Source organism: Camelina sativa, chromosome 4 (genome assembly GCF_000633955.1).
Source record: "Camelina sativa cultivar DH55 chromosome 4, Cs, whole genome shotgun sequence".
Classification (NCBI taxonomy): domain Eukaryota; kingdom Viridiplantae; phylum Streptophyta; class Magnoliopsida; order Brassicales; family Brassicaceae; genus Camelina; species Camelina sativa.
The window spans coordinates 5,292,199-5,312,315 of NC_025688.1; the positions used below are offsets into that span (position 1 = coordinate 5,292,199).

The following is a 20,117-nucleotide window of genomic DNA, read 5'->3' on the forward strand; positions in this document are numbered from 1 at the left end:
CATCGCTTGTACCTGCACATTGTTTAATAAAAGGTTAGCCTCTCGCACTCGAGTCTGAATATCCGAAAAATTATCTCTGGAAAGTGTTTTAATATCTCGCTTTATTGTTTTCTGTTTAGCACTCAAAACAGCTAAACTTGTTTCCAAGGGATGTAAAGTTCCAGCCAAGATCCATGCAGTCTCAATCGTTTGGAGGAATTGGGGATGAGAGGTTAGGAAGTTAAAGAATTTGAAAGGTTTGGTGCCAGCACACGGGAGGGAGGTTTCCAGGTTGAGAAGACAAGGCGAATGATCAGAAACTTCAGAAGCCAGGAAGGAAGCCACACTATTGGGGTATAAAGCTAGCCAGTGGTTGTTAACTAGCAGTCGATCTAGTTTTTTTGCTATAGGGTTTGAGGGATTTTTATTGGACCAGGTGAAGAAGGGACCTTGATGACGGAGATCAAACAGCTCCATTTGCAGGAGGCAATCGCGAAGTTCTATCATACGCGAGGACCAGTGATCAACATTCGGGTTTGAGTGCTCAGCTGGATGGATGATTTGGTTGAAATCCCCTCCAAGAAGCCAAGGTTGTGAATCCAACTGGAGTCTTTGTTGAAGGTTGATCAACTCACACCAGAGGTCAATTCGTTCGTCTCCTAAGTTAGGAGCATATAGAGCTGTGATGATAAATCTATGCCCTCCCTGAATTGTGACTTCAGTGGTTATCATATGCCTCGATTGATGAAGAACCATAATATTGGCAGGAGATTTCCACACGATGATTACTCTACCATCCGGATCAGAAGCATGGTTAGAGACAAATTGCCAACCAAGACAGGTAAGGTTCATAACTCTGTTCAAATTTGGTTCCTTGATATGGGTTTCTAAGATAGCACCAAAAAGAGGCTTATGGGTTGCAAGCCAGTTAGAAAAAGGTCGATGTTTATCCAGATCGTTTAGACCTCGGATGTTCCAAAAAAATGGTTGTATATACATGGTTAAGGGTTTGGGGTGGATTTAAGAGCGGTGAGGAGTCTCCCCCATGGGGGGGAGGAGACACCACAGATAGAGAAGGGGTAGTTTTTGCAGGTTCCAGCGGGGGTGAGGAAACAATGGAAGGGTTAGGGGAGGGGGTGGGATGCGGATTAGATGAAGTTGTGGAGGAAGGTGGAGGGGGTGGGTTTATATGGTAGACTGGTTCAGCAAGGACTTCAAAAGGGTTGGAGACAGTTGCCTTTGACAGAGGCAAGGGTGAGGTGGAAATATCCATTGGTGCAGGAGAAGAGTTTTTAGAAGGCTGGATTGAGGCAGTTTTTGATGGAGTGACATTGTTGTTGTGGTTTGTCAGGGCTGAGGGAGTCTTTGCAGGGTCACTGGAACAACCCGCCATATCAACCGCCGCAGGAGCAGTAGTAGTGGGAGAAGTAACCGCATGTTCTTTACCCTTTACAGAAGGATCATTACTTCTTCTATTTGACGCTGGTTTTGGATTTTGTGCAGGAGTCCAGGTTGGGGCAACACTAGGGCAGTAACGAACAACATGTCCGATCCCCTTACAATGAGAGCATGTGGGAGGGATCCAAGGGTATTCGACTGCAATGGTGATGACTTCACCATTTGATCGTTCAATTTCAACCGAAGAAGGTAATGGTTGATTTAGATTCCTTTCCACCTTAACATGTGCTTCAGAGATACTGACCAAGTTGCGTGTGAATTCATCCATTTCTTTTGGTTCACCAACCAGGCCCGCCACTAGACTTATCCCTTTTTGGTGCATTAGGTCGAAGGGCATGCCTTTAAGATGTGCCCAAATGGGGATAGCATCCAAGTCAGTTTTTGCACCACCAGTAGAGTCCCACTGAGCAACAAGGAACATACATTCTCCTATATACCATAGCTTCTTCTAGAGGACCTTGGTTCGAATATACTCATTTGGTAGCCTTACTAGCATGGAGTTATTGGCGTGATTCAAATGCACCTCAAGCCGTTGTCCGCGTCTCCACATGTGACTGAGGACGCTCTGGATATGCTTGTAAGTTGGAAGTCTTCCTTTAAACCTACCTATGATAAAGTCTTTATCAATTTGTGCTCCTTCTTCGAACACTGAGTCTGGGATGACAATTCTAGGTTTCCCTTCAGAGGAGTAAGTAGGAGGAGCAAGTCGCTGAAGCGATCTGTCGGAGACCTTTTTAAGCTTCTGGGCCATCGTTACAGGCTCTGGGAGGGCAGTAGAAGGAGGATGAAGATGAGTTGGAGCAGAAAAAGGTTGTAGTGGAGGTTTTAGATGAGTTGGGGCAGAAGAAAGGGGAGGGTTCTGTAGTTGAGCTTCAGGAGAGGGTTCAGGAGAGGATTCAAGAGAGGGTTCTGGCGAGGGTTCTGTTTGCGAAAGGAGGGTGGGGATAATCGAGTGTAGACTTGGGAGCAAGGGTGGGAGGGAAGTAGGGGAACAGTTAGTTTGGATAGTAACTGAATCAGCTTGGGGAGATCCAGATCCAGTTCCGGAGGTGCTTACTGAAGAAGGTTCGAAAGCTTGGTGAGGCTTCATGGAGATTGGAGAGGCTGTTAGTGATTTTTCTTGACCAATTACTCGTCGAGTAACCTTTGGCAGAGGTCGTGGTAATAGGCCATCAGTTTGAGCTGCAACCTTGAAAGGTACTGTAGCACTGTTACTAGATCTAGGGTTGAGTTTCAAAGTTTGATTGTAAATGTCAAGGAGGGCTTGAGCCTGGGGGTTCACCACCACAGGAGTTGATTTATGTTGGACAGGGAGCGCTAGGACCACTCTCTCAGGCTCAATGCAAACATTTTGAGGAGAGTATTGGAGGGGAGATTGAGAAGAGGGAAAAATAGAATTTGGGGAAAGGGGAGGAAAGTCATACAGAGAAGAAAAGGGATTGGAATCAAGAGGGTAGGGGGGAAAAGGAGGGGGACGATTGGGACTGGCTTCAGCCATAGCTGAATCAGGGTGTTGGCTGGAATTTCGATCTTCCGAAGTTAGTTTCAAGTCGTCCTACTCTTTTCTGTAAGGAAATTAACTATAAACATATACCAATATATCTTTAGGTTTTATAGTTTTGATACCGATATATAAAAATAGTACGTATATGATCGCAAGTTTTCGTGTGGTCATGCCTACTGAATTATAAAAATATACCATGATCATGACTTCATGATTACATGTAAGTTAGAGTTAACACCAATGACCAAACTAACGAGTTTAGATGTTAACAACAAGATTTTAAAATAGGATGCATGATCATGTCTTTTGATTATAGACAGTCTGGTTCTTTTGTTATTGACGAACAGTTCGTCTCTCCGTGTCCATAATATTCAACATATATACCACTTCAGAATGCTATTAGTTTTTAATTCTTTTGCTAAAACTTCTGATTTTAGAAACAAGTGTTACAACAGAAAGATTAAAGGTGCCTTCAACTACAACTTCGACATGTTATATGTACAATATACTTAGTAAGTTAGTTTAGTAGTAATAGTATTGTACTTGTTTTCTGGATTATGACTAATTAAAACCGTCGTCAAAAACTAAATTTAATGATAAAACCCTATGTTATATAGTGTTTGACGACCAAATTTTTTTTCAAAACTCTTGTAATATACTTCGTTTTCTATTTTTATCCAAAAACTGACGAAATTTTTCAAAACCGTATCCATATTTTATTAATTCCCATTTCATTATCAATGACTATATAGTTAAATAATATCTCTTGCTTTATCTCTACACTTTTGCAATTATATGTGCGTATTCGTATGGCGTATTAGGTTATCCACACACTATGTGTATGGATGTAATAACTGATTAGAATGTACAAATTTTAAATTGTTTTAACAAAATTGGATTTAGAAGATAATACATCAACTAATAGCTAGCGTTATAATTTTTTTGAGACTCCCTCACTTTTTTTTTCATAAACACTATAGCGACTAGGAATCCTAGTCACTCAATCGATCTCCTAGAAATGTGATGGGTGTTCATGACAAATACAACATAAAATATTATTTACGATTGATTGAAAAACTATGGTTACTTTACTCTTCTCTATATTCACCGACATAAAATCTATACAAATATAGGACCGAACTCTATAATACCCTTGCAATCAAAAATTTATTTATTAATACCCTTTTGTGGTCTAAGTACCCTTTGACAAAGGGTTGACCAACATATCTCATTTTTACCCCTAACCTTTTATTTAATAAATCATAAAATTTTAAAAAGAAAAACATGTGAACCCCATCAATTTTTCTCCACCAATCGGATTCCTTCTCTCTCCCCTCTCTCTCCCCTCTTTCTCCCGATCTCGTCCCCGCTCCCCCATTGTTGCTTCTCTCCCCTTCCAATCGATACAAATCGAGTCCATAGAAATCGATTTGATTCCAAACGAAAGCAAAAGATTGGGATTGAAGCAAACAGCAAAGCAAAGCAGAAGATTCATGTGATATTCTTACATTTATTTACTAATGCAATTAGGGTTCTTGAGGTTCATCCTAAAGCAATTAGGATATATACCTTGAATGCTCATTCAATTTATTCTCATTTGTATTAGTGTCGAAATGGGTCGCATACTAAGTGGATTGTAACACTTCATTCGAACTGAATCGTAAAAATATTCCGAAATAAATAGTGATTTTGTGGAGTCGATGTAGTACAACTGGTAGACTAGGTATAACTGATACGGGTACAACTGGTAATAGTTTGGTACAACTTAAACGGGTACAACTGATACAATTTTGGTACAACTTGGTAATACTATTTACACGACAGAGGTTCCAATGTGAGTTTTTTATTTTATTTCAGGCACAATGAATAATAATCGTCGGATAATCATCGTTTTTGATTACGGGGGATATTATGCAACAAGGGAAAATGAACTAAGATGGATTTCAAGAGAAAAAGTTCATCAATCTCTTAGAATGGAGACATCTATTGAAGAGGTCAGTTATTCTGCATTGGTGCAGAAAATATGCAGAAAGGCGAAGGTTGATGAAACTATGACTGAGCTGAAATTGAGTTACGTTCCCGAATCAGTGCATCCTAAGAGACCGATACACATACATGATGATGATGATCTGATGTGTTATTTGGAAATGAATCCAGATCAATTCCAAGTTTTGCATGTGGAAGTCGTGAATGATGTTGAAATAAATCAGGGGGATGAGCAAAGTCGAGGGACTGTAGGTTGTTCACTTAATGAGGAGTTGATTTCAAGTAGTAGAGCGACATATGAGAACACGATGTATGAAGGTGAGCCGTCTGAACGTTTTGAGATGATGGAGAATAGTGATGGGAACATGGTTCTTTATCAAGAACAGTCTGAAGAACGAGCAATAGCAGATAACTGTGATATGATTGAAGGTTCTGAGTTCACACCAGTTGTAAATCGTGAATGGGAAGATGGTTTGGATTTGACTTTACGTCAAGAATTTGAAAGCAAGCAAGCAGTTAAAGATTTAGTTGAAAAAGCTGCACACAAGAACTGTTTTGAGTTTGTTATTGTGAAGTCGGATACTATGTTGTTTGTGGTTAAATGCTGTGAATTTAAAAGGGGTTGCAAGTGGTCTTTACGAGCTGCGAGGAATGGGAATTCAGACAGTTTCTCGGTCAGAACTTACAACAAGACGCATACGTGCTTGAGGTCAGATACAAGTACAATGAGGAGAAAAAGGAGAGGCACACCACATTTAGTTGCATCAGTTTTGCGTGAAGATTACCCATGTTTGATAGACACTCCAACTCCCAAAAATCTCATCCCTTTGGTTCAATCAAGAGTTGGTGTTAAAGTGTCTTACTCGACCGCAAATAGAGGAAAAAAACTAGCTGCATATGATCTTCGCGGTACTCCAGAGGATAGTTTTAAGTTGGTGCATTGTTATATGCACATGCTGCAGACAATGAACCCAGGTACAATTTCATTTGTTGAATTGGATGAAGCACAGAGGTTTAAGTACTTGTTCTTCGCCTTGGGAGCGTGCATTGAAGGCTTCAAAGCTATGAGAAAGGTGATCATTGTTGATGCAACAAGTATTAAAAATGTCTATGGTGGAGTACTAATCGTGGCTACAGCTCAAGATCCGGATCATCACCATTATCCGATTGCATTTGGTGTAGTTGATGGTGAGAAAGATACAAGTTGGACCTGGTTTTTCAGCAAATTGAAATCAGTTGTACCAGATTGTCCTGAACTGGTCTTCTGTTCTGATAGAAATCAAAGCCTAATCAAGTCAATAAATACGGTGTACCCGTTATCTCATCATGGGTATTGTATTTATCATTTTTCCTAGAATGTTAAATTGAGCTGCAAAAACGTGAACAAGGATTTAGTTGCGACAAAGTTCATGGAATGTGCTAAGGCTTACACAGAGCCAGAGTTTGAGAAACTCTATGCTGATTTTATCAGAAGGTATCCAGCTGCAAGTACTTATCTTGATAATCATGTAGGACAGAACAAATGGGCTCGATGTTATTTTCCAGGAGCTAGATACAACATAGACACCACTAATACGGTTGAATCTATCAATGGTGTCTTTCGATTTGCAAGGGCATACCCGTTATTACCAATGATTGATGCGATTGTTAGTAAAGTGGCTGAATGGTTTAACAAATACAGGAAGATATCCTTAGAGACTCCAAAAGAGCAGAAACTAGTCCCTTTTGTTGAGACACTGATGCACACAAGGTGTTCTGAAGCAAAGCTCTTACCAGTGACTGAACTAAACAGCTATTTTCTGGAATACAGCGTGACTGGAGTTGATGGTAGTAGTTATGTGGTTGATCTGAGAAGGAAAACGTGCTACTGTAAACAATTTGATATTGACAGATATCCGTGTGTGCATGCAATTGCTGCTGCGATGGAAGCAGCAAGGAACGCTGGTAATGAGATCCAACTGCATGACTTGTGCAGTAAGTACTATTGGATGGAGCAGTGGGCATTGGGGTATTCGAGGACGATATATCCAGTTCCTATCATGTCTATGTGGATGGTCCCTGACGATGTACGTGCTAAGATTGTTCTTCCTAAGTTTTATGTCACAAAAAGAGGAAGAAAACCAACAAAAAGGATTCCATCAGCCGGAGAACATGGACGCAGGAAGAAGAAGAAAAATTCGAGTAGGAGCTGGTTTGATAGTGAGGGTTCTCGGACTTAGTTTCTTATTTGGAGAACTTAGTAAAACTTGTTTTTTCCTCGGTACAACTATTGTCATTTGTGTGTGTTTGTTTTTGTGGATTATCTTGATAGACATGTTTGCTTATCTTTATGGGAAAACTTATTTCAGTTAAATTGTGATTATCTTCCTTAGGTTAGTTGAAAAAAATAATTATATATATTATTTATAATTAAAAATTGTAATTAAAATTTTATAATTAAAAATAATTAAAAAAAATCAAAATAACATAGTTATTATTTATAAATTTTCAAATAAAAATAAATATGATATTTGTTAACAACAAAAATATTATATAACTAATTGAAAGAAAGAATTGTCATAACAATTTTCATCATATTCAAGGTTTACCATGAAACACCATATACTTTAAGGGTTCATTTGTCGTTGTAAACCACATATAATTACAAAAGTTTAGGAAATTATCTTTTCAAACATATGATCGCATGAACATGTGTAAATGTATCTCAATTAACCGTAAACCATGTGTGCAACTAAAATTATTGGGTTTTGACATGGTATAACTAAAAACAATAAAAAATTCGGAATTGTACAACTTGTCAAGATCGGTACAATCTGAAAACTTGGAACAACTAGTGCATTTTGGCGGCTACACATGTGTAAATTGGCGGCTACACGTGTGTAAATTGGCGGCTACACGTGTTTTTTATGTGTCCCAAACAAAATTTCAATTTTTGAAAAATTAAAATTGAAGCCAAGTATGCTAGGGCGGGTTTAGGCTCGATTTTGCGATTTTTAGGTCAAAAAAAAAATTATTTCTCTCCCTCTCTTGCGATTTCTGGGTTCCTACAAAAAAAATCATTTCTCTCCCTCTCTTTCCTAGTTAGGGTTTGCGATTTCTGGGTCATCTCAAATCTTGAAATGAGCTACGATTCTGGAGCATCGAGGACCTCATGTGGCAATTCCTCTAATCGAGTAAGGTTTCCAGGCATCCAAAAAAAATGTCATTGTGGTTCGGCAGTAGTTGAGATAATCTCTCACTCGATCTCAAACCCTTGTCGTCGCTACTACCGTTGTGCGTATGCAGCACAAAGAAAGGTAAATATATTCTAATATTCGTTGATTATCTCTTACATTTATTTACCAATTTCTGTCTTATATGTAGCTTGTCAACGACACACATGTATTTAAATGGGTGGATGAGGCATTGGTGGATGAAGTACAACAATTAGATTTTCAAGTGGGTGTCCTCGAAGAAGAAGTTAGACAGCTGAAGATGGATAGGAGCAGAGATATGAAGAAAATTAAGCAGATCTGTTTTCTCGTTTTTTTTGGATGTCTTCTTGTGGTATGTCTCGGAAGATGGTACAACTAAGTAGAACTTGTTCTTGGAAGATGGTACAACTACGTAGTACTTTGTAATAGTACAACTAAGTAAAACTTGTTCTTTGTAATGGTATAACTAAGGATCGTTTGTCTGGTTCCATTTGACGATTGCCGGTAATTTGTCTTGTTCTTGTGTGTTATTTTGTCTGCTTAAACACACAAAGAGTTCACATACTGACTTTAACATTCCAACCAAGTTGTACTTAAAAACATAGAGTTGTACTTAAAAAAACAGAGTTGTACCTAGTTAAACATTCCGAGTACTTAACAAAAAACATAAAAACAACCAAAGAGTTCACATACTGACTCATACAAGATTACATGCTCCTTACTTTTTGGAGTGCTTCTGCCTTGTTATAATAGGACTCCGACTCCTTACGACAACGGAAGGTCCCGTCCCCTTCTTACTTATAATCTTCACCTTTGTACCAAGTTGTTCTCCACTGTCTCCTTCTCTTGTTCTCTTTTTTCTCTCGTATCTCACTGGATCCTTCTCCATTGGATCCTTCTCCACTGGATCCTTCTCCATTGGATCCTTCTCCATTGGATCCTTATCCACTGGATCCTTCTCCCTCTCGGCCTTCTCCTTCTCGGCCTTCTCCCTCTCGGCCTTCTCCTTCTCGGCCTTCTCCCTCTCGGCCTTCTCCTTCTCGGCCTTCTCCCTCTCGGCCTTCTCCTTCTCGGCCTTCTCCCTCTCGGCCTTCTCCTTCTCGGCCTTCTCCCTCTCGGCCTTCTCCTTCTCGGCCTTCTCCCTCTCGGCCTTCTCCTTCTCGGCCTTCTCCCTCTCGGCCTTCTCCTTCTCGGCCTTCTCCCTCTCGGCCTTCTCCTTCTCCGCCTTCTCCTTTTCAGCCTTCTCCTTTTCGGCTTTCTCCCTCTCGGCCTTCTCCTTCTCGGCCTTCTCCCTCTCGGCCTTCTCCTTCTCGGCCTTCTCCTTCTCGGCCTTCTCCTTCTCGGCCTTCTCCTTCTCGGCCTTCTCCTTCTCGGCCTTCTCCTTCTCGGCCTTCTCCTTCTCGGCCTTCTCCCTCTCGCCCTTCTCCTTCTCGGCATCCTCTATAGCCTCATTTTCACCAACTCCGTCACACTCATTTGCACCAAATTCCTCGCTTGGAAAAACTCCTTCTCCATTTCTTTCCCAGTTCACATATGTTTCCACCGATTTGATCCTAGCATCCATGTCATCAAATTTTTCGTTGATTTCCTTAAACCCCTTCTTCACCAGATCTTCTAGCTGAATCAAGCTAGCTCTTAGCTGAATCAAGCTACCTCCTACCATATCATTCTCCGAATTCGCATCATCCTTAGCCACATCATTCGGATCCACATCATCCGGATCCACATTCTCAATCACCGGATTAGCCTCAAATGATCGGGCGGCCACATCTAGGTTGTGAAGCTCTTCAAACCAAATTGACTTGTCCTTTTCAATTAAACGTTTGCTCCAACCATCAGCAACTGGATCATCCGCATCATCCCAGCCACCATCCTCATCTATGATCATGGCTAAAAGGCGTGCCTCCCGAGGAGTTGGAGTTAACATACTATCAATCTCCTGTCAAAATAAACAAACATAACATACTATCAATCTCCTATCAATCAATGTTACATAAATAATGAATCTGATAAGTAATTTACATAAATAATGAATATGAATAACTAACCTTAGTTGTACCAAGTTGGTCATATATTTCTTTCAAAGAAAAACCTTTCTTCTTACTTGCTTTAAACTTCATCTTGCACATCCGAGGACAGTTACGGTGTGCATGTGAATCAGAAACGTCTTCTCGGAAGGTGTTCTTTAGCACAGGAATTGCTTCAAACGCAAGAAGCTACACACAACACAAGAACATTCAATGTTTAGTTGGATCCAGTTATACTAAGTTGTACATTTTGAAAACTAGTAATTACCTCCAAAGGAATGATGAAACTAGGAAAGACCCACTGTGGACCCACAACTCCACCAAAGTGTCCCATCAAATGAAAGATGTCTTTCATGTTCTCATCAAATGCCATTCGACCCCAAGGGAATGTTCTACACAAATCAAGATCATCCACAGCTCTAAGAAAGAAAGGCTCCACAGAGGGTGCATTCTTTCCACCCTTTTTCTTCCCTATGATGACGCTAGATAAAAAATACAGTACGGCCATCTTCAAACGATCCTCTGAAGGTTTCTTCATCGAAAGTAGCTTCGCTTTGACATCTCCATATTGTATTATTTGTCCACCTTTAAATTGCTTCCGAGCAAAATTTAAACTGCCCAAACCATCCTTGAATTTTGGATACTGATGGCAATATAACCCAGAAATGATTGCCATTTCTCTGAGAGAATACCGGATGGGAGTCCCATTAACAATGAACCAGCATTCATTTTTCTTCTCCAAATGCGCTGTGCGAAGCAACAACATCCACATACCCATCAACTTATGATTCGAATCCTTAGGCATATGGAAGAAATGCTTGAACTGTGGGTGCCCTAAGAACCATTCCAACTCCTCTTCCTTTAGATGACCGCCTAATAAGTTTACTGCCTCTGAAATATAACACTTTCCAGACATCTTGAAAGGCTTCGTATAGTGGGAGTAATCAAAGTACATACTCAAACGTTGCATTACATCGGATTCATCCTCAGATTCCTGCAAGACACATATCTAGTTATACCAAGTTTTTCTAAGTTATACCTTTTCTAAGTTATACCAAGTTATACAGTTATACTTTTTAGAACGAATTCTTATACGGTTATACCAATATAGGGAGAGATACTTACCGATGAATCCTTATCATTTGACTTCTCAATTGAGTCCGTTTTATCGGAATCACGTTCTGATTCATCTCCACGAGTTGCTTCTTCTTCGAGATCTGCTGGGGGATTCGATTTTTCCACATAGCTTGGGTTCTTTGTACGAACCATTATGATTCTTCCACACATGCACACAAAAAACAACAACTGATTTCAACTTCAACTTCCACAAACCAAATTGAACATAATCTGATGAAACAAACGTCTTGAGGACTTTGTTTCATCAGAATTGAACATAATCTGATGAAACAAACGTTTGTTCCAAGCTTTTCCACAAACCAAATTGAACATAAAACAAACGCCCCAAAATCTGATGACTTTCAACGTTCTGAGGAATCAACACATGAAAAAAATCGACAAAACCCCAAAATTGAAAACCAAATTATCGAAAATCGAAACCCATATTACCCGATTTTGAAAAACAAATAACCCAAATTCGAAAAACCCCAACCTATTTCAACTTACCCAGAATCGAGTTATCCTTAGTTGCACTTGAGGGAGAAGAATAATTAACGGGAATTGAACGAGGGAAAGTGGAGTCGTGAATGAAGGAATTCGAAAGTTGGGTAGTTAAAGGAGAGATCCGATTTCAACTGGATTGTCCGAATTTTGTGGGTTTGGGTGGGTATAAGGTGGTTGGATCTGTAAATAACAAAAATGATATAGGTTTCTTTGTCTTTAACCATATTTTTGATTAAAAATAAATAAATAAATAGTTTGTTATTTTCGCAGGGGATATGAGAATAGAAGTTTGATTAGAAGGGTATATTAGATTTTAGTCGACAAATATATTTGTATATTTTTTTAAAAAATAAACCTTTAAAGATGGAAATAAGTATTTATTTTAGATTATTTGGTTTTTTCCTGTTTTGATAAAGATTTTTTTTTTTTTTTTTTTTTTTTTTTNTTTTTTTTTTGATTTGCCGATTTCCTCATAATTTTAAGTTCCCTTTCTCACATCCTTCTCATGTATTTGACATCACCCATATCTTGAACATGCAGTGATAAACATTAAAAATATAATAATAATTTTTTTCTTTTTCTTCATGCAACGAATCCGAATAAATAAATACGGTATTTCAAGATCACAAGCTCGCGTGACAACGCTTCGAAGCAAACAAAACCTATAATAGTTTAGAATTTCTGTAATCTATATATTTTTGTTATTAAAAATGTCTAGAATATAATTACTAATAATAACAAAAACAATAATTAAAAATCACAAGTACGAGTTGGAGTTTAGTGTTAATATATGAGTATGTGGAGTGTTGAGTATTTGAAAAAGAAAGTGATTTATTGATCACTTTTAATTTATAATTTTGGATTTTATAAGAATTTACAGAAATACACAAATGGATACTATAATGCATTATTATACTATAACACAAAAATTTTAAATTTCTTTAGTTTCCTTTTTTCTCAAAAATTTTCCATCAATCGTTTTTCAACGACTTCTTAAACAATAATAAAATTATGCAAAAACAAATGTCATATACGCATTCATACTCTAATAAAATATACAAATCAAGATGATATGGTGTTCCACGGTTTCATAAATTATTCATTGTCTGGTTTCATTTTATAAGTCTGTTAATTTTGGAGGAAAAAAATATAGACCTAAAAAGATAAAAATTCATTGTATTTCACATAATTTAGGGTATTCATTTTATTAATGTACAAGAAAATCTAAATAGTATTTATTTATTTTTGTGTAAATTTTAATTGGGGAGGAATTGACAAAAGGACAAGTAGACACGTATGGTATGGAATAGAGTGATAAAATGGACGAGTTGCTATTTCTGCGGCAGACACGCAAAGTGCCATTGCTTCTCCCATCGAAGAGGATAAGCCCATCTCATCATAAATGTTGGACGTATCTATTATACTCGAGTACCCATATAACATGAAACAAACTCATGACACATAATGTTTAATACTGATTGATGTATTTCCTTTGGATTTAATTTTTTTTGTAGGCACACTTTCATTAATTAAGCCCAAGATGGGCATGAGTTACAAGGTGAAAATGGAGCCCAACAAATTAAAGTTCAATGATAAACCTAATAGTCTAATACAAAACATAGCAAAGCACAAATAAGTCAAGAAAGGGACACGTAGTGGATACGTGTTAATTTAGAAAGTTAGGGTGGAAAAAAACAACTGAATCACGCTGCCTTTCACCGGAGCTGAGTTTCCGATCAGATCCAAAAAAGTCCGGCCGAAAATTTATTTTTTTCGCTACAGGGATCCATCGATCTTCAGCTTTTTGCACCGAATCTCACCACTTTCCTTCTGCGTCTTACTCTGAGTGTTACGAAACAAAAAGCCCCATGAATCCTCAGATCTGTGAAGCACCGGAAAACGGGAGATGGTTAGATGTCAGATTAGTCGCAAAACTTTGCTCTCCTAAACTGCTCTTCACCCTCCAAAAAATTCCTCCTATCACGATTCCCAAACATTAAAAGAAACCATCATACACAGCCAATTACGGCCACTAGAAAGGGTATGAGGATTTACTCTCCTCTTGCTTGGAATCGAGCAATCTGATGATCTAAAACTTCTGAATCACCACTCGGCTTTGATCTCTTTAACTTGAAAGAAATCTACCTGGTTCTGCAAAAGGAAAAGAAAACACAAAACTTAGCCAGAAGGGCTAAGAAGAACTCGCATCTAAGCGAGAAATATAAACCGGACGTAGCCGGAAACAAAAAACAGACGACAAGAGTCGTCGGAATAATATACAGCTTCTTTCTCTTTCCGAAAGATTTTAGAGAGAGAAGAGAGAGAAAGCTATCACCAAATAAAATCTACTTAAGTTGGATTTAATTTAACTATATATAGGCCTTGATACCGTTTTTTCTTCTTTTTTTTAATAACAGTTTTATTTATGTTGTATATGTAATTTGACAGAAAAAAAATTGTTAGTCCACCGTTGGCATTAGTTACATATTATCCCAATGACGCATACGATAACCGAACGGTTTTAACTGACCGTTTGGCTACGTGGAAGATCATCGGACTACATGACTTAAAAGCCCTGTTTTTTTTTTCCTGTCACCGATTGCTATCACTGCGACTCATTTTCGAACATGATATAATAGAAACCAAAAATTCTGAAGAACCTAGTAGTGACATTTCCATAGACATAATAGAAAATGGAAGTTGTTGGTGTTGGGTTTCGATGATCGACAAGCCCATAGGAGAAACCTAATAAGGGGCGATTGTCACACGTAGTAGCGGTCCTGTTAGGGCCCAAGAAGAAGGTTCGGTCAAGAGGAACGTCGAGTCAAATCTAGGAGGAGATGGCGGGATCACGAGCCGAGATCTTTGGAGGAGATAGAGGAGATAGAGGAGATAGTTTCGAAGTCATTTTCTGTTTAAATATTCAAGTTTTGGCTAAGAAAAGGGACATGTAATTTTCTACTAAGTAACAGAGACAAACTAATCCAGTTCGTCATTCTTCTTAGTTCTTGTCGATTTCTACTCAAAGTCTGCCCAGATCTTACTCTTCATTCGAATCCTTTTAGTTGTTGTTTCTCAGACCAACAGAAGTGATATCTCAGATCGAATATGCAATTGTAAAACAATAAACAATTACAAAAGATATTGACAAACAGTTTTTAATAGATATTATCGGCAAAATAGATGATTAATAAACCAAAAAAAGAATATTTATTAAAATTAAAAGATTTAGTACAAAGAAAAATAATAATTCTTTAACTCCACAACCATTTAAGATTTTGAAGTATTTCAACACTTCTTTAAAATTGCAGTTATTTGCTGTTAGGGAAAATTAGAGACATTATAATATTTGTTACCAAAAAAAAAACATTTAGAAACATGTTATAAGATTAAACTTAAAATACTCAATTACCAAATAAACTAAAAATATCAACCAAATGAATCAATCAGCCACCGTTTTAGTTCAGTTTCATCATAATTATGGTTTCAATGTCTTCTTTTTTTCTTCCTCTGCTTTCTTCTTCATCTTCTTCCTAGCTTTCTTCTAGTCTTCTTCACCCAAGTTCTTAGCTTTCTCCTTCACTTCCCCAAATATTAGAAAAATATCTTTCCCCAATACTATTTAAACAAGTAACTACTGGTGAATTACAAGAAGAAGTTAAAAAATTTTAAACACAAAAAAAATTACAACAAATAGTTCTCCAACATCAACTTCACCAACTGCAAGTAGATGCTAGATTATCCCTTATAGAACCAAAAGTCCACCAATTTCTACCCACAACAACAAACGAACCCTCCACAAGCAACCCTGAAAACCATAAGCAAACAAAAGAAGAAGAAGAAGAAGAAGAAGAATATCTAGATAATAAACAAAATAAACTATCAAAAATAGTATACAAAAATCACATTACATATATGGTATGATTTTAAACTAGAAACAATAGCACTTCAAGATACAGGAGCTGACTATAATTGTATTAGAGAAAGAATAGTTCCTACAAAATTGTATGAAAAAACATATGAAAAACTTAGTGGTGCAAATGGAAGTAGTTTGAAGGTCAACTACAAATTACCCAAAGCAAAAATCTCTAACAAAAATTATTGTTTTAAAACTCAGTTTATCCTTGTAAAAAACATAAGTCAAGAAGTTATATTAGGAATCACCATAAAAATTGTAGGAGAAAAAATAACATCTGAATTTCTATTCCCAATGAAAACAAAAAAAATCTTAGCTTTAAAAAATTCAACAATAGAGAAATCTATAAATTTAATAGATGGGAAGCAAAAACATATACAATATTTACAACATGTAATAAAATACCAGCAAATAGACCAACAATTAAGTGATCCACAAGTCACAAATAAAATTAAAAAATTAGAAGTTGAACTACTAAACCAAGTACGTTATGAACTCCCAAATGCCTTTTGGGAAACAAAAACATATTGATGAAATACCCTAAAAAAAAATATTTGCATGAAAAAATTATTCCAACTAAAGTTAGACCTATTCAAATGAATCAAGAACTTTTAGAACATTGCAAAAAAAAAACTAAATAAAAATTTAATAAGAAAATCTAAATCTCCTTGGAGTTGTTCAAAATTTTATGTAAACAACCAAGATAAAAAGGAAACAGGAGTACCACGCTTAGTTATCAACTATAAACCCTTACACAATGTTATACAATAGATAAAGATACCCAATACCAAACAAACAAGATCTATTAAAACGATTATATGATGCTTGCATATTCTTAAGTTTGACATGAAAAGTGGATTTGGCAAATACAAATTTCCGAGAAGGGTAAATATAAAACAACATTCATTTTGGACATTACGAATGGAATGTTATCCATTTCGGTTTAAAAAACATACCATCCGAATTTCAAAATATTATGAACGAAATATTTAACCCTTACTCCACCTTTTCTATCGTATACACAGATGATGTTTTAATATTTTCAAAATCAATCGATCAACACTTTAAACTTCTATACACCTTTCTGAACATTGTTAAAAACGTGGACTAGTAGTATCCGCAAAAAAGATGCAAATATTTCAAACAAAAATACGATTTTTAGGTCGTAACATATATCAAGTTACTATTACACCTATATCTAGATCTATAGAATTCGCAAATAAATTTCCAGATGAAATAAAAGAGAAATCACAATTACAAAAAAATTTAGGCTGTTTAATTACATATATGATTTTTTTTTACCTAATCTACGAAAAACTATACAACCATTGTTTCAAAGATTGCAAAAGAACCTCATACCATGGTCGAGGCTGCATACTAGTCTAGTCCAGGATATCAAAAACATGGCAATAACACAACCATGTATAGTCATCCCACACCCAAATGCATTCATGATAGTTGCGACAGATGCATCAGAAATAGGTTACGGGGGATCCTTAAACAGAAAATGCCAGAGTCTACCCAAGAGTCTATAATCCATTTTCACTCAGGAGTTTGGCTTGGACCACAAAGATTTACTCTACAGTTAAAAAGAAAGTTTTATCTATAGTAAACTGTATTTCTAAATTTCAAGATGATTTAATAAACAAAACGTTTTTAATACGTGTCGATTGCAAATCAGCCAAAAAGATTTTACAAAAGGATGTTAAAAACTTAGTTTCTAAGCAAATATTTGCTAGATGTCAAGCTATTTTATCTGTTTGTTTATTTTGATATACAATACATAAAAGGAGAAAATAATTATTTACCAGTATTTATAGGTTAAATCTCAGGATCGTCAAAACGAGTGAAACATAAAAGAAACCAATGTGTGCATCAGACTACATCAAGAATCAACTGCACTTACAAGAGAAGCAATTAATCACTAGTAACAAATTTTCTGCCTTTGCGGAATTTTCTCCTTTATTCTATGTAAAAACCGTCAATCCCCAGCCACAAAAAAAATACCCAATCCATCCTCCTCACAAAAAACCACAAACCAAAAGTCTTCCTACTTCCTCAAACCACAACGCCAACACCTTATTGCAATCTCGTTTACCACACCAATATCTCTCAAAACCTAACCCAATATACCAACTGCATATTTTACGAGGAAAGCCAATACCTTACCGATATCCTTACCAAAATCCGCACATTTTATGATTCATTCTCGTAGACACAAAATCAGTAGAAATAACACATCATACCGATAAAAATAACTCAAACATCATTTCCTACTCAACCTGTAAAATCCTCAAAGTATGCAATCCCCAAAATCTTGGGTTTATAAACTTCCACACCGCAAAAAAATTCTCCATCCTGGGTTTCCATATTCCAAGATTGACCTACATAGACTACCAAAAAGCCTTTCTCCATACCTTTTACACACGGACCTATGATCACTCTTGGTTCCACTCCTTCGACTTTCATTGCCCCAAGACAATACCAAGATGGTTCTACGAATGGTGGTACTAGTTCGGCCCGTCCGATGACATATATCCTCCCCAAATATCTAATGTTTCACTACCCTACTACACTAAACACGAAAAACATCAAGTCATTGGCCCTCTACCTAAGATAGTCTTCCACATTGATATAGAAATACCCTAGATACTATATTGGCACTAAAACCTTGTACCCTTCTTACCAGAAATGCCATACTCACTATTCTACGAATTCAAAATCAAATGGTGGGACAAATACAACCTCGACCACTGCTCCTTAACCAACTTGGAGAAATGGATTCAGACGCATCAACAAATAAAGCAGTGCATCGCTACAGTATACCGAGCATTACCACCTATTCAAACAAAAAAATTTCCCCGCAAACCATCAAGTCCTACAGAATCAACAACTTCATCCTCCGGATCCAAGAAAAGTAGAGGCAAAAAAACTCAAAAAAACCTCCTCAAAACAATTTTTATGCAAATATCCTCCTCGGACGACGAAGATGATATAACAAGATAACAATACCCAACATGATGATCTATATGGTGGACTATCACAAGATCCATTCTAAAACATCTTTATCCAATTAAAAAAATTGAAATATGTTTATACTCCTACGTAAAATTGTACTCCCTAAGTTTTATAAATTGTATGTATTAGAAAAAAATCTTTAACAAATCTGTTAATCTAAATTCTGGATATCATATTGTCTATGTGAGTGCATCAAGTAAAGTCATGCCTGAAGGAATTTCTTTGTTGTTGTTACTTTGCTACCACTTTCAAAAACATATCTATAAATCTCAGTATATTGTGATCCTTTTCGAAGAGAACAAAGTTAATCTAAATTGGTTGGTTCTATGGAAAATTTTAGGAATTATTATTGTAAGAGGAAGTATAATGATGTTTTAAATATATATTAATTTATACATTGATAATCACATTATTTTTGTTAAGAATACTTTCTGAATAAAAGAGAGGATAAGCAGAATGGACTATGTTTTAGATATGTAGCCATTTGGAAGAAGAAGAAAATCAAAATAAAATTGGAAAGGAAATTAAGGTTAAACAAAAAAATGAATATGTATGGTCAAAAACATGAAGGGTCAAGAAACTTCAATTTCAAACCAAAATATATAATTATCACTAATAAAACACATGTAATAACTATAATCTTATATATGTTACGGTTTGACTAACCTTCTCCCTTAGTTATATTTGAGTTTTTGGTGGAGAAAAAATTTATGAGTTTTCAAATAATAAAAATGACTTTATTTTATTTTAATAATGATAGGGAAATAAATTGATGTTAAATCAGATTTTAATCTTTAACTAAGAATTTGATTTTTTTTGTCACATAAATTATATTGATTAACTTGTTTTCAAAACAAGTAGAATACAAACGCCCAAAAGAGGGATACTAAAACCGGCGGACAACATAATATCCCCGGAGTCACAGCCAAGGGAAGATGAGATTTTTTCCGGAAACTAAGCCCTATACAAGGAAACTGATATAAACTAGAAATACAACTCCGAACTTTTTAACTCAACTCGAAAGAACACATAACTTTACATCAAGAACAAAAGCAACAAGACTTTAAACTGAAACGAGTCAATAGATCCCAAGAAAGCAAAGCGACCTCTTCTTTACAAGAAACCAGTGAATGAGATTTATCAAAGATGCCCCAGGCCAATCCAATGATAACATCTACCTCTTCCTATCACAATGAGAGCCGATCTCTCCAAACTAAGACCTCAAAACCCGACAAGCAAGACCCATAATTGGAGAACAACAACGTTTGACTTTCGGATACGTCGACGACATTAACGCCAATGAACGCTTAGATAAAAAGCCTTTCAAAAAGCTAGCAGACCCAAAAAAGATCTCGAAAGCAGAGACAATGAGAGAAGTCTGACCCCATGTTTCATACCATTCTCAAAAGCGAGAA

The 20,117-nt window shown here is 36.6% G+C and overlaps 1 protein-coding gene and 2 long non-coding RNA genes across 3 annotated transcripts; 1 reads left to right on the plus strand and 2 right to left on the minus strand.

Moving 5' to 3' along the window:
* LOC109132657 lies at nucleotides 1-804 on the plus strand. The gene is made up of 4 exons (XR_002037669.1): nucleotides 1-33; nucleotides 120-333; nucleotides 416-621; nucleotides 747-804. It is a non-coding gene; the product is annotated as an uncharacterized LOC109132657 (long non-coding RNA).
* LOC104783551 (uncharacterized protein At3g43530-like) lies at nucleotides 8,755-11,064 on the minus strand. The gene is made up of 4 exons (XM_010508696.1): nucleotides 10,417-11,064; nucleotides 10,170-10,337; nucleotides 9,541-10,060; nucleotides 8,755-8,774 (listed from the first exon to the last, which is right to left on the minus strand). Exons 1-4 carry the CDS (start codon nucleotides 11,062-11,064, stop codon nucleotides 8,755-8,757), a joined length of 1,356 nt encoding a protein of 451 aa, XP_010506998.1.
* On the minus strand, nucleotides 11,113-11,811 carry LOC104779863. Its single transcript, XR_766601.2, has 3 exons — nucleotides 11,772-11,811; nucleotides 11,274-11,424; nucleotides 11,113-11,142 (listed from the first exon to the last, which is right to left on the minus strand). It is a non-coding gene; the product is annotated as an uncharacterized LOC104779863 (long non-coding RNA).